Source organism: Rissa tridactyla, chromosome 8, assembly GCF_028500815.1.
Source record: "Rissa tridactyla isolate bRisTri1 chromosome 8, bRisTri1.patW.cur.20221130, whole genome shotgun sequence".
In the NCBI taxonomy this organism is placed as follows: domain Eukaryota; kingdom Metazoa; phylum Chordata; class Aves; order Charadriiformes; family Laridae; genus Rissa; species Rissa tridactyla.
The window spans coordinates 47,782,527-47,798,030 of NC_071473.1; the positions used below are offsets into that span (position 1 = coordinate 47,782,527).

Here is a 15,504-nt window from a genome sequence, read left to right on the forward strand (position 1 = left end):
AAGCTTTATGTAACACTGTGTCAGAAATCTACCAGTTACTGGCTAATGTTTCCCTTAAATAAAAAGTCTCTGCCTGTAATAGTATTAACAGCTGCCATCAGTTTACAGTAATGAGCTACAGTTCATCATGGTAATGCTACTACGAAAATTAGAAGCTTCCATGGAGTTCTCAATTCACAAAACATTATCAGAGCCATCATGAGCAGTGGTGTAACAGCAGATATTGCCTACCTAAGGTTTACAGGCCAGATCCTAAACTGGTGTAAGTGTACTCAATTATTATAATTTTACACAGTTTATTATACTGTGTTATGTAGAAAAAATACAGCAGTTCTATTTTGAGGGTCAATATATAAACCCAGTGTTATTTTCTTGAATTTCTCAAAGCAAAAAATTGCATGCTCATTTTACAGAGTATTTCACAGACTCTTCAATAGAAAGATTAAAATATTTTTTGCTGGAGGAAAACTATATATACTTTATTAACTATATGTACTGTAATATCTTGGGTCACCTATACAGTGCAGAAGAATCTTCCACTTTCAATTAACAGGGAAAAAAAATAAAAAGAAGTAGCTGCAAATCATGGCTTTTTAATTTCATTTGCTCCCTTAAAAAACTGAAAACGCATATCTTAATACTTGATACCTCCAGAATTCTATAAACTAAGCAGGCACTTATAAGCAGTATAGCAATAGAAAGAAATATTTCATTGGGATTAGGATGGGATTTTCTGGGGCATTTAACACTGTAGGAACTTCGCTCCCTCTGAAATCAATGGGAGACCTGTTAGCTCATTCTACCATAACACAGACAAATGCTATTTTCAGATCCGAATTGAAATTAAAAAATAACTCTTTGTACAGAACTAAATTTGATGGGCCATCGTTCATCTGGTTTTTTCCTAGAAAATATCCTTATCTTCCTTTCAAAACTACTCGTAAATATAGGGTGTATCCAGGTTTTTTGAAGCTTCTCTAGGAAGAGATGGGAGGAGTGCAGAAGAGGAGACTAAATAGACTAAAATTCACTAACTGGGATAAACTGTATGAGTAAGGGTAAATACGAAGTTTATAAAATCACAAATCAAGTGAGCAGATAAAAATTATTCACTACTTCTCGTAACACAAAAATTATATTAAATATTAACCAACATATTTAAAAAAGAAAAAAGTACTTTTCATACAAACTGCATAATTAAGCTGCAGAACTCAGTGCTCCAAGATGTATGATGTAAATAGGAACAGATTAGACGAGGATGATACAATTCATAGAGTCCACCTATGCCTGTTATAAACAACAATCTGGAGGCAACTATTACAATGAACCTGGTGACTTCTGACAGCCTGTACCTAATTTAGGCTGGTGATAACTGGTATCGCAACAGGCAGTGTGTGGGGAGTAACTGTCAGGCTGGTCTGCAGGGCACCAGGGTTTTCCTGTAACTTGTGAGGCATGCTTAGGTCAGTTCTGCCTGTACCGTTGACACAGCAACTGAAAGCAAGGATTATTTTATACTTTCCTAGTTATTACTAATTTTTTTTTTCAAGCATCAACTACTGGCCATTGTCCAGATTAGGATACTGCACTAGATAGCTTCTTAATCTGACACGCTGTGCAACCTCTTTATTTTTACAGTAAAGGCAAAACCAAGACAACGCTGTAAGTGAGAAGATGGACTCAATTACAGTGTCTGTTGATGGGAGAATGGGAAGAGCAGGTGAGAATCTGAGATGCAGGGCAGTGACAGCAAGAATGACAGTAGATTGCTTTTTCACCATCTTTTCATTATCAAACTAGTCCCCTTCAGGGTCACAGAGCAGTTCCAGTTCCGTGTTCTGGAGCAACTGCCCATCTCCTGGAATAAACAGTATTGACACTATATGCTTCGAAGAAGATGTTTCCACTTTTAGTGAGGTATGTTAGTTTAGTCAAGAGTTACTCACGATTCTCTTGGACAACCCAAGAACAATATGGTTTGGATTTGCAAGCCCCAAGCTACATTTGGATGTAACTGAACACTGGGATTAAAAACGAGTTGCTGGTTGGTAAACACAAGAATGAATCCACACTGCCTAAGAGGGTTGCTCAAATGTGCAATCTTTCCAACCAAGCACAATATTCCTACATTTTTGTGGCACTTGGTATCCGATGCTGATGTAGGCTATAGGCACTCAAGATCAGTGAAAGATTAATGAGCCTTCACAGCTCCTTTACTCCATCTAACAGCTTCCACGGAAGCAAAGTGGAAGGCTCTAATTGCCCATAATATAGCACAACACTAACTTTCAGGAAATTGTTTATCCTTTCAATATTAAATTTCCTATTTTCTATTTCTCATTTTTACCATCAAAATTCAAGTTTTCTCTGCTTTTTTTTCACTTATTGTAAGGTATCAGATATGTAAAGACACTCTGTCCAAAACGACCCAATATTGTTTTCATGTTGGGTTCCAATGTCAAAATCATAGCCAGCATAGAACAATAATGAAGGAAATGTGTTACAAGATCTAGCTCTCTAGTTCCATCACCAACAGTTAATAGCAAAATAGGGGATTACTAGAGCCATACGCTTAATAGACTGAACCACAATCATCAGGCAGAATACTGGCTTCTTCGCTATTCTTTCCCAACTAATTCCAAACTAATTACTTCTTATGGAATATCACTACTATTTCTTTCTTAGACTTCCTTGGTGGCAAGAAAAACGACAAGTTTCTACAACTTTCCAGCACTCGCTTCTCTTTTGCAGCCTGTCATTTAAAAAGCAAATGGTTTCCCTCCCCCAGTAACAGGAATTAACTAACCTATATATATTTCAGCTTGTTTTTATCTTCAGGTTCCAACAATTTCTGCATAGTATCTCAACCACCAAGGCTCAAATATAGAATATTCAGCATAAGAAAGAAAAGAAAATAAAATCTAAAAGCAGGAAAGTTGAAAACATTTCATCATCTTCTTCTCTTCAATGTAAACATGTTTTCTTTTACTTTTGTTCTGTGTACTCTGATGTATTCTGCATCTGCCTTCTGATGTAAAGACTCTTCAGAAATAAAAGCAGAATGAAACCAAATTTGCATGGAAGACAATTAACACTGGAACTAAAAAGGGGGGTATTTAATCATAAATAAAAAAGTTTTTAAATTGAAAGAAAAGTAAGCATGTCACATCACTGACATCAAGATCATCATAGTGCTGAATTTGTTTATGGCATTTATAATGTATTTTTGACATCTTGAGTGACAGATGCCATCATAATAGGAAATTAAACACACCTGGCCATTAGTTTCCTGGAAGCAAAAGCTAGTGGTAAATCTGAAACATACACTATGTATGCAATAATTACCAAACACTGACATCTAAAATGTTCTTAGAGACACCTGGAACAGAAAAAGTTTATTAATTTAACACTTTCTTGCCTAGAGAGAATATTTCACCAGGACAGCAGTTGTTTTCCTAATGCTGAATATTGTCTATGTTTACAAACCTATCTCTATTCATTACTTTTCAAAGGATGATACATGTCATGACAGCTTTGGATAATTTCATGGAGATGTACACTATATTGCACTTACCAAAGCTTCACATGCACCCTCAATCTATTCCAAGCACAACTGAATTATTGATCCAAAATAAAATTATATGTACTTGAAAGGATTCCAACTTGGAAGAATCATCATTTATAAATCTAATTTTATACATGACCAATATAGGCACAAGTTTCCAAAATGGCAAAATTATTTTTCTTCAAAACTGCAGTATGTTCAATTGATTTTTCTTTTTTAAAATGTTGAGACGAACACGCAATCTATTTTAAATGTAATCACTTTGTTTCTTATTTAATAAACATTTCATATGGTTTCCTCAGTAAATAAATAATTACTTCAATCACTATACATATCATCTAACCCTATGCGCTTTTGACTTAAAATAAAAATGTATCCCTTTCCAACATAGAGATCAGTGAAACTACTTTTAAAAAGTTCAAAGGCTCCTTTAAAATAATCCGTTATGGTTTTTAATACATGTTTCAGGCAATCCAAGCCCTTCCCTTATAAGAAGTAATGGATCCATATTACTACATGTTACAGTACCATGAGATCTTACAAAATTTGCATCATGAATCTGGCTTCAGCATTCTTTTTTCCATTCTTTTTTCAAGTTGAATAGCATGTGCTATATAAAAAAAAAAATATACTTACCCTTAAGTAACTGCAGTTACTTAAATGATATTGTCCAAATGCACCCAACTCAGCCTCTTATGTTTTCAAGGCAGACAGATATATATATATGCGCACACATGAATATATAAAATACACATGGACACTCAAATTAGCTTTAAGGTACTTGGCCAGTGCAGTATATGCAGTGCAACATTGTATTATGCAGTAATGTCAGCAGACTAAACAAAACCTAACAGAAAGTGCAGATGTTTGCTGCTTCTAGATTCTGAAATACAGATCCCAAAGGACGCAAATACAGAACTGTTGTCATATTTGCTAGTAAACACTAGAGAATTTTCAGTGAAAGCATTCTCTAATTCAGATTAAATTTATTTACCTGCATAAAAAAATTATTTTTCCAGATAAAAGTGTTTCAAAAGAGTTTTACTTCCTTTTTAATCTTGCTTAGAAAAAGAATTATAACTTAAACACTTCTTCAGTATATGCGTTTCTCCAAGGCAAAATAAAACAGTGAATGATAATGAGTGACGAACCCAGCGGCCTTAGATGAATGTCAAAATTTAAATCTTGAGCAAGTTCACCCACAAGAATGGAAACCCACTATTTGGTAGCTAAGAACAAAGAAAAAAGGTCACATATGAAATAAGCAAAAATTTGATACTGATCTAACTAAATCAATACTAAAGTTACAGTAAGCAGTGTATTAAAAGTTATAACAGTGATGCCAAAATTATGTCAAAATGACAACATAAGCTGGAAATATGCGATGAAAAATAACATTCAACCTTTTATGGCTTTGGGGGAATGGCCAAAGTTCCTTCAAGACACAGATGCAAATTGAGAACTCACTGTTGACCGAAGGACCTCAATTTCAAACACATGGGCTAGCAAAGAACACATACAAACACGAACTTGAAGAAAGAGGAGCTGAGCGCCTTCATCACTGAGAGTTAACAAACAAATTAAAATTTATTTCTTTTTACTCGACCAAATAGATGGACAGCAGCATGAAGAAAGAGACTGATAATTCAGACTAAGTCAGCTTAATACTTAGGTTAGACTTTGAGACCTGTAGAATAGGACCAGATTATCAGTTTCCTGGAAAACTGTCATTTAATATCTCCACTCCAGTTGCATCTTGATACCAGTATCTTAAACCACCAAATGACAGTAGAGCGAAGAATGTCTGCTTAAGAAGAAGAAAGTAAAAAGTTAGCCCATTTCCAACTTTAGGCTGCTTTTGATGTCATCCTTACTCCATCTTACTTTGGAGGCAGCTTCTGCAGGAAGTGATGGCACAAGCTGAGGTCTTAGGTCAGAAAAAGAGGTTGAGTACCTTAAATCACACCTGTTTTTCTTTTATTCCCCCCCTTCATCTCCAAAATGTCATAATTGGTATAATAAAAGACATTATCTTTCCCTATACGCATATGATTCATATCTTTAAAGAATCACAGCTCTAACATCACCAAGAAGCAGTTGTCCACTAAGGATCATCGGGTTGTTTTAGGACAGTAATAAGAGGCATGAACAAACTATAAAATCCAATCCCAATAATAAATAGCTCCTGAAAGTCTAATCAGTTAACGACAACAGAGATTTTAGAGCCCTTTTTATTTTACAAAACAGTGTAGGACAAAAAGAGAAAATTTTCACTCATAATAAGGCCCAACTATGACATTATCTGTCTTACCCTGGCACCCTGTTTAAATTTCTGAAGAATAGGCTATCCTATTATGTGATCCGTACATATAGATAACAAAAATCCCCCCCAAAAAACTGAGTTAAAATGCTAGCCTCAGTCCAACTGAAGTAACAGAGAGAATGACTTTGAAGTAAATAACATTTGGTTCTTTGATTTTAACCTCAATCTGGATTGATTTATTAACTGTAAGTAATGATCCAATCCTAGCTGCCAAATATCCATTCTTCTCCTCTATCCTTCTTGGCATATTTTGTCAGTACCTTTGTGATGAAGAACTCCAAATGTGTTTATCAACACTTATAGAACAGAATTTGGCACTATTAGGAAACCCCTTCTGTTGGAAATTCTTTTTTTAATCTCAGTGAAAATACCATTTCTAAACATGATTCATCAGACAGCAGAGTTGTTCAGGGTACACACACATAGAGAATATACGATGCGACCTAGACATGCATTACTTATTGCTATAATACCATTGCTGTTTGCTAAAGTAATTAAAATCCTCACAGATATTTTTAATCCTTTCATCACTTTGTTGTATTCAACTCTCATATCTTCTCAAATTCCTCAAAAGTAAATTTTCCAGGACAGAGATCTTTTTCTAGTGTGGCTATACTATCTGGAACAGCAAGCATCAACTACTTGAGAAGAATTTCTGGCTATGGCCCCCAAGAGAAATAATCATTCTTTACACCTGTAAAATCCTCCAATATTGGTCTACTAGCATATTTTTATAATTTATCACACGTACACACATTTCTTCTTTTCCCCCAAATCTCAGATGAATCACTGTTGCTACTAACACCTTTAAAGACATTCCAGCTCAGAAGTAATCATGCACCTGAAGTACTGTCTATTTTAAATACTTGAAATGCAATTTGGAGATGACATTTGTTCATCCAATTTCCGGTTTCACAGAGAAGGAATTTAGCAAAATTGTAGAAGGTGTTGTACGGGACATGGTTGAAGTTAATAGGAAACAAACCCTGCCCAATAAAGAGCATTATCCAGAAATAGACAGCAGCTTGTGACACGTATATAATTAGAGAAATTGGAGGCTTTGCCCATGAGACCATGTGTTCCACAGCAAATCCTATTTCCTTCATTCTCCCTTTCATGGTTATTGTAAGTGTAATCATTGCATGATTATAGTCCTTACATGTAACATATCAGTTTCTTTTTGTTTTTTCCAAAATTGGTGTTAATTTAATTCACTGAACAAATAACAAAAAAAAATCCACAGCTCAGATCTTATCAGACCAACTGACTTGCAAGTCAGAAACCATATAAAGAGATCAAAAGACCAAATTTTACATCTCACAGGTATCTTATATGATGGTTCTTTTTTCCCAAAATATAAGTCATTAGCTATTTCTTTGCTAAAAAAAATATAAAACTGACACCATAAAATGTCTGATGTAGAAGTCCAAGCCATAAGGAGGAAGAAGTTAATTTACCAACTTCCAAGTAAAAAAAAAAAAAATTCTATTGGTTCTTCTGTAACATAGGGAATCAAACATCAAAAAAACCAAGTTTATCATAAAATTCTAAAAATCATTCTGAAAAGATTAGGGCTCACACTGCCATGCTACCGAACTTAGCTCTATTACCTGTCCTTGTTACTGGAGCACAACAGCAACCTAAGTCATACCTAACAGGAGGAAGGAAGCAATCATTCTGAAAAAGACTTATGTATGATAGTGAGCAACAAATTAGGCATGAGTTTCCATAGTGATACAGCAACAAAGGCAGCTGCAATGTTCAGGTGTCTATACTGAGACGGTACCAGAGCAAAGGGATTAGAGTCTCTTCTCTGCAAGTTGGGATCTTAGCGTACTCAGAATTGTCCATTAAATTTTAGTTTCAGACTATAAAGAAAATATTGAGGGAACTGGAAGAGGAATAATAATAATAAAAATAAGAAGTTCTGTAAGAAGCACAACTACTAAGTGCTATGGATTTGGATTTCATGGTTGGATTCTCTGGTATCTTAAATATGCAAATTCCAATTAGTACTTTCTCCTGTGCATCTCCTCTGTGGATTATCTGATGTTTAATAAGAAATGATCTCATACTATAGCCTTTCTGCCAGTGGCAACATAGATGGGTCTCTTGCCCATCTGGCAGCCTGCTTTCCTGAAACTTAGAGGATTTCCTGTCCAGTGGTGTTGAAACTAGCCAAGAGTTAAGAAGCTATTGAGGGAGAAAGGAAAGGAGAAAGATCAGCAGCCACACAAAAAAACCTAGGCTAGCAAGTAGACAGTGTGTTCATATAAGCTTTGTATCCATGGGAAGCTAGGCTAATTATCAAAGGGCTGGAAAGATTCACTTAGGATGAACGTCCAAAGGCCCCAAAGTGGAAAAACACTTAAGGTAAAGCGCTCTATTGGATATAGGGCTGAAAAAACCAAACATGATAGCTAAGTTGAGACACAAATGATAAGGAATGTTATAATTTACAGAAATATAAATGTTAGCCAAGGATGATGAGGATTTATTTGTACCAAGAGGAGCTATTACTAAGCAGAATTGCAACTGGGAATAGTGGGATTAAATAAAGGAAAGCTTTAGGCTAAAAATGAAGCAACATTGTAAGTGAGATGAACCTATAGAACAGTTTTGAGATGTAGGAAGTAGAAGCTCCATGGCTTAAGAAAATTAAAACTGGAATGTATAAAAACCTGTTCTCTACGGAACAATAATGCATGGACAGTGAGTTGGCAGAAATGTCTAATAGGTCTTTCTTTTCATTTATCACTAGATTAATAACACAAAATACAGCACTATACATATTGTAAGAACTGCACTACTATCCAGTAGTAGAACCAAAACTTAAATCAGAAATACATATAGTACAATTATGTGTTCCCAGTATTGGTATGGCCGTTGTTTTTACACTGTGTCTTTTTTGTTCACTTTTTTATCCATTTTTCCACTGTTGGGTGTCAATCATTGGTCTGATGCAACAGGAAAAAAACAGAATGGATGATTTCTAATTCAGGTAATGAAAGGAGGTTTCTTGTTTTCTCATGATACTATTGAAATAAATTTCTTTGTCAGTAAAGGCTTTGGGGTGAAATGTCAAGCAAAACTGGAGGTATTTTTATGAGAAGAAAATATTCGACATATGTTCAAATCTAAGTAGATAAAATTGTCCAAGAATTTGAAGCTGAAGTAAGAGTAATAATGACAAGGAAATGCAATATAGACAACATATAAAACTAACAAAAGTAGCTACTCCTTTTGAGTCCTCACCTAAATGGCCGAAACCAGACCTAGGACATATAAATGCATAGATCCGCCTTCCTCCTATACCACCTATATGATACATCAAAAATAAATACAATATAATATAGGTAATTATTTATATAGAATTATTAAAATATCTACTTTTACACATAAAGTGAACAAAGTTATTTTTGTATTAGTGCAACACTGTGTAGCAATACTGAATCGTATGGATTTCCTTGTTATTATTTTCTAGTAAAACATAAAAGAAAATAATCAAAATGTACAAACCAGATTACACAGTATGTTTGATGTAGCAATTTCTAACATTCATTTAATATAGCTGAGCTGCAATGACTAATACTGCCCATGTCCGCTAGTACAAAGACCTAAAAAAGGTTCCAGACTAGATTACGTTCATGCAGGTCTCATTTTAACGGAAATTGGAGAGATGAAAAAAAGATTATAGGAACACACATTATAAAAACAGACCTCACAAGTCAAACTTAATAGTGAAACCATTCTCTTTCATGTAGACAACCATGAAAACAAATATCCTGTAAGCACTGGATATATATTGTATCTTTCTAGCAGATCTCTTTGCCTCCTTGAGACAGATTCCCATTCATCTCATGACTATATAATTTGATCATAGTTGAGTAAGGCGCAGCAGGGGAAAGGGTCTGTCTGATAAAGCATCAGGCTCCAGGAAGACAGATAAACAATTTCATGATTTCTAGTTGTAACAGGAATGGTACAGTGGTGGATATTAAGATATTAGTCTCGTAGGAATACAAATATCAAGCTTCTGCAGTTTTTTTCTTACTAAATACATTTTCCTTACATTAGGCGAAAATGACAGCCTGATTATGATAAACTAAGACAGAATGCCAGAATAAAATACAAGGTACATGTGAAAAGTGGAATTAAATCTTTTTTGATTTGTCAATGTGAAGGTTAGTACGTAACTTTTTCTTTTGCTTAGTTTAAGACAAGTGAAAAAATGGACCAAGGAAGTTTCTTTCTCATGGGGTATTTTTACTGAAAATAAACATTATTTTAAATTAGATAAAACAGTTGCTTATCAAGTTGTTTCACATTTAAACCTCCTCTTTCACAAAGGACACATTGGCAGGCAACTCCTCCTCTACTACAAGTCACTAGAACAATGCCTGCTTACAACGCTACCTCAATGTTGTACATATATTAAACGAAGGCTTGAGTGATAATATCTGAACAACTATGATGGACTTGTTTTTCCTATATTAACACATATATTCGGTTTGTATATATTAACACAAATATGTAGCAGGCATTACTAATGCAACTCTTGTTAGGTGGCAAATGTTATACTGCCTTTGTAATTACTTCATGTCGTAGGCTTCATGAAAAACATGGTGATACCCAGTCACGCTGATACCTGCTTTTATGTATAAAAATTCAAAGAACAAAAATACATTTTACAGTAAATTTTTAGTTACAAACCCTGGATGTCATCTTTTCTGTTCAAGAAAATATATTCTGGAGTAAGCAATTTTTAAAGCTATCATACTGTCTAATTTAGTATCACTTACCTGTGATTCTTTTACATTTTCAACAGTGAAGTTGAACCAAACTCGAAAGCGTGGGTTACAGGTATCTGGTCTAATGAACAGGTCATACTCAAACTCTGTGATGTGGTCCACCCGTCCAAGGTTACCTACCAAGAACGTATGGAAAATAATGCATTTTAATGAATGGCTGATAAACTCCTCAGAAACTACACTGAGAAAAGTTTTTAAAACTTCTGCCTCTGTCGGTTAAATTATATGAGTATAATAAGCCTTACAACAGTTCAGAATTATTTTTAAAAGACTTAATCATAATCGCAAAATAAAATACATATCATGAGGCTAAACGCATATGAATACACCAAAAAGAAGACAATATGGATTTTTATTATTTAATCAAATTGACTTTTTGTCTTCTCTTATCTGAGTATTCCAATTAACTGTCCTAGCATCCTTTTAATTGTTTCTTCTTTTTTTTTTTTTTTCACTTTTCCTGATAACGTCTCTGCACCTCTTTTAGCCCCTACCTGTATAGATTTCTGTCTTCCATTCACTGCTCATGTTCAAGGACCTCTACGATTAAAGAGTCCCCAGATTTCCACTTGGCCCCTCCAGCTGGTGCTTTGAGCATCCCTCTCTCCCCACAGATGGGCCAGCCTTTATCTCCTTTGTGATTCAAAAGCTATCTTAATACTTTTCCTTTACCATTTGCAGCCACTATCACCTCCTTCCAAAGACACAAATGAATCTGTAAGGTTTCGCCTCAGCTTTTTTCTGGTGAATTTCATGGAATAATATTTTTAAATATACTCAGAACTACATTGTCCCTTATGGCATTATTCAGCAAGCAACCACACTGGCTATAGAAATGAAGTTCAGCGCTGGGAAAACTTGCTAAGTGCTTTTAAATTGCTAAATTGGCATTTTTCCTTTGAAGTGTGCCAGGATTTTTAAACACAGGGTTTAGACCATCCATTTCATTTATACACCACAAAAATAAGATTTCAGATTTTCCTGATCCAACTCAAAATCCATCTCATCAGTTCTTGTAAGACAGGACCATGCTTTAATCACATGGTAAATTACATTTATTTAAAAAATAGCACTGTAAGATAACTTGGTTTTATGGATTCAGATGTATTTTTGGGTTTAGAAATATATTTATGGGTTGGATATATACCGTTGGGCTCAAATAGCTATTTATAATGCTATTTGAGATAAACAATTCCCTCCTTAGCAATCCCCATTTCAGTCACTATGTTCATTGGTAACATGCTACTCAGTATGAGCACAAGTAGCAAAATTCGGCTGATCTGCTGTTCTGGGGTGGAAAAGAAGCAGGAAAAAACATTTTCAACTAATTTCATCAATATATTTTTAGGATTTCTTCCTTATCCTAAATTGTTTCTGGCTTTACTAATTGAACATTTTTAATCTTCCCTATTTTTAATGTTATCCTCTACTTTCCTACCCACATTCTTCTCTTCAGAAGAAAATTTTCTTCACTGATTCCCTCTGCGGAAAACCGCTTCATGCTAACAATCTGTTCCTAAACACTTGCCTAAAGGATACATTTGGCATATGAAATATTTGGAGAAAAAAAACAACAGCAATATTGTACAGATAGAATACCTTTGCCAAATATAAATAATGTCATCTGCTGTATCGGGTGTGCATGCTCAGGTGCCAGCAGCTGGGCCTCAGCTCTGGGAGGAGAGGCTGGGGCTGCCCTGTGGGTTCCAGCCCCTCAGCGAAGGTGGTGGCACCTCCTTGAAAGTGCATTTAAGGAAGGGCAAAAATGCCACACAGGAGCCTGAGGAGCACCAGGGCTCAAGAAGGAGGAGGGAATGGGGTGCTCCAGGCACTGGGGCAGGGACTCCCCTGTGTCCTTTGGGGAGAGGCTGGAGCGGGCGGACATTTCCTGAAGGACCAGTGGCCTGTGGAGGACCCAGCCTGGAGCAGGCGCTCCTGACAGGGACTGCGGCCGCTGGGAAGGGCCCAGGCTGGAGCAGGGGAAGAGCGTGCAGCGGGAGGTGCGGCAGAGAGGAACTGCTACGGACTGACCACAGCCCGCCGCGCCCCTTGTTATGCGGAGTCAGGAACCAAGGATCCTGGGAAGCAGGGGAGGGTTTGGGGATGATGTTTTAATTTCTCTTTGTTTCCCACTATCCAAACCTATTTTAACGGGCAATAAATTAGTTTTCCCCCCGGTGAGTCTGTTTGCCTGTGATGGCAATTGGTGAGCAATCTCCCTGTCTTTATACTGACCCGAGCTTTTTTCGATTTATTTGCTCCCCCATCCTGTTGAGGAGGGTGAGTGAGAGCGGTTCAATGGGCGTCCAGCAACCTGGCTGAGGTCAACCCACCACACTTTAGGTTAAGTCAAGTCCCTTACTCATCTAAGTGCACTTTCCGCCACAGGGGTCAAATCTATCACTAATCTTCACAACAACAGAACTTGCATCTTCATGTAAACTATTATTTCCTACAGACTATTATCCAAAGGAAGTAAGAGTGCTAAAATCAAGCTATTGCATTGTAATACCTTTAATTAAAGGACTTTGTTTTACTGTATTTTTCATTAAATGCCATGAATACATGACACCGTTGGGAAAATAATATTCCTCATGTATTTCAGAGTTTCGGCGGTCCAAGCTGTTCAGCCACATAGGTTGGATTCCAGTTGACTCACATGTCACAGTTTAAGCTCTCTCTGGATAAAACTTAATGTGTGGACGCCCAGACTCACTTCAACCCGAGTTGTGCATGTTATGGTGGTGGATCCTTTAAGATTAAGTCAGCAGGCTGGATGAACACAGACTGTGGACTAGGTCCAGCTTGTAAACTACTAGGTATATGTGCCTCCCAGTGCAAATCCAGGTATGCCAGAGGTATAACTTTTGATTGAATTACTTCCAAAGAAGGACACAGAAGCAATTACATTTATACTTTAAGTTCAAAGATCATTAAAAAATTGTACTAAAAGATTATTAAACGAATAAAAACAGAGCAAGATGAGACCTTGATTTCTGACCTATTGCATATTTCAGCTTCTTTTTCAACATCAGACTGATCTGAATTGTATGGAGGACAGATGGCCCACACAGAACTGCTTTACAGAGTCCATAGGATCCCTAAACTAGCACTGCAGAATTGTACCAATGTCAGTGAAATCACTGATTCCGAAGAGCTGGTGTGCTGGGACCACTACAAGCTAGTCTGCTCTGGAAACCCTATATACTTATCTCAAATCCAGCAGAACCTTTAACAATTTAATCATTGTGCACACCGTTCCCTGGGACTTCCAACACCGTTTTCGCTCTTTATCTGCAATACTTGATTTGAATACTCACCGCCCTCTTAATGCAGTATTTTTTCCTTTTGTGAATTGTATCTCACTTTATTAATTTTTGCCTATAGAACTGCCTCTTACTAGGCTCCTTCATAGTAGACATCAGCTGCCATAGTCACCTGCAGCCATTTGCAGTTTAGTATCATTTGTACATTTCACTAGCGCACTATTTCTTCTCTGTCTTCCAGATGCTAAATAGGCTGGACCGAACACTAATGCCTTCGGTAACCAATTCAACAAGTTCCTCGTGCTCAATAGACTATTGTTTGTAATATCACAGCCTTTGCACACAATCTGTCAGCCTAATTTCAACCCACATAGCAATGTCATTAAACAAGACAGCAGTTTTGGTACAAAGAAGCCTAGAACTGTAAGAACAAAACACCTCCTCACTTTAAGAGATGCTTTGTAGAAAACTGATAATGCCACTGAAAAACACTTTTTGGTGTCCAAGAAAGGATATAAACTTCCCGACATTAATCTTAAAAACAAAGTTAACAATTTTATGAATTGCCTTCACATTGCTGTAATCATGGGAAATAGATTTATTCTAATGAGTGAGAATTATATTCCAACACCACAGGTAAGACAATGAAATGCATTAGAAACTCTGAAACAGGAATTAAAACATAGATTACGCTATTCCATTTAGCCATTATACCATTTTAATATTTTAGCATTGAAGAAAAACTTGTTTTTTTCTTAAGTGCAAACAGCTTCTTAGTTGCTTTTATTTTTTTAACAGCTCTCTAAGGTTCCTTAAAATTTCTCTTTTCTTTTTTTGTTAAATGTATAGCAAGAGAGAAAACTGTTTAATTAATAGTTAGGTACTAAGTTCCTCCCGTGTCACAGGAATCTCTGTGCAATTATGCAATAAATACACTCTGCTTTCAGTACCTGAGGTGGAGAGTTTCTGTGCTGAAATGATGAATTTAAGAGAAAGCTAGATAGCACCAATTTTGTGTAATGAACCTACCAACAGTTTTCAGTCTTGATACAACTACTGGAAGAACTGTCCCATGCACAGTTTTTATTCTGCATACCTTGCAAGTCTGGTAATTTGTGCTATCAGTAAGAGAGTCTGTTCAAAACCATATTGGTTAAGTACGTTCTTTTAAAATCAAAATAAAAAGTCTCACACTACTAAAACATCAGCTTTGCTTTGCTTTACTTTGGGTTCTCGCCTGCATGAAATTGTCACCTCTCCATTCAATAAATACAGAAGTTGTACCTATGAGGTTATACATTTTTTAAAGCATCATCACTCCATAATTTGTTATTAGCATTATATTTGGGGTTTAACATTATAAAACTCAAGATATTAATAATGTTATTTAAGGTACATGTAAAATTAATGAACTGATTAAATAATGTGATCTGCAAGGGAAAAAAGCCCAACAACACTATGAGCAGTAAGATCTGAACTTATTGGCATTCTAAGACATTTCTTGTTTAAATTCTTTTTTTACAGTTTGGGTGCATGACT

At 36.0% G+C, this 15,504-nt stretch overlaps 1 protein-coding gene across 1 annotated transcript in view; it reads right to left on the reverse strand.

Moving 5' to 3' along the window:
• LOC128913787 (cytosolic carboxypeptidase 6-like) overlaps nt 1-15,504 on the reverse strand; it is a 394,961-nt gene that overhangs the window by 333,554 nt on the left and 45,903 nt on the right. Inside the window, exon 3 of the mRNA XM_054211971.1 lies at nt 10,691-10,815. Within this exon, the coding sequence (XP_054067946.1) occupies nt 10,691-10,815 (125 nt within the window). The remainder of the gene's footprint in view (nt 1-10,690; nt 10,816-15,504) is intronic.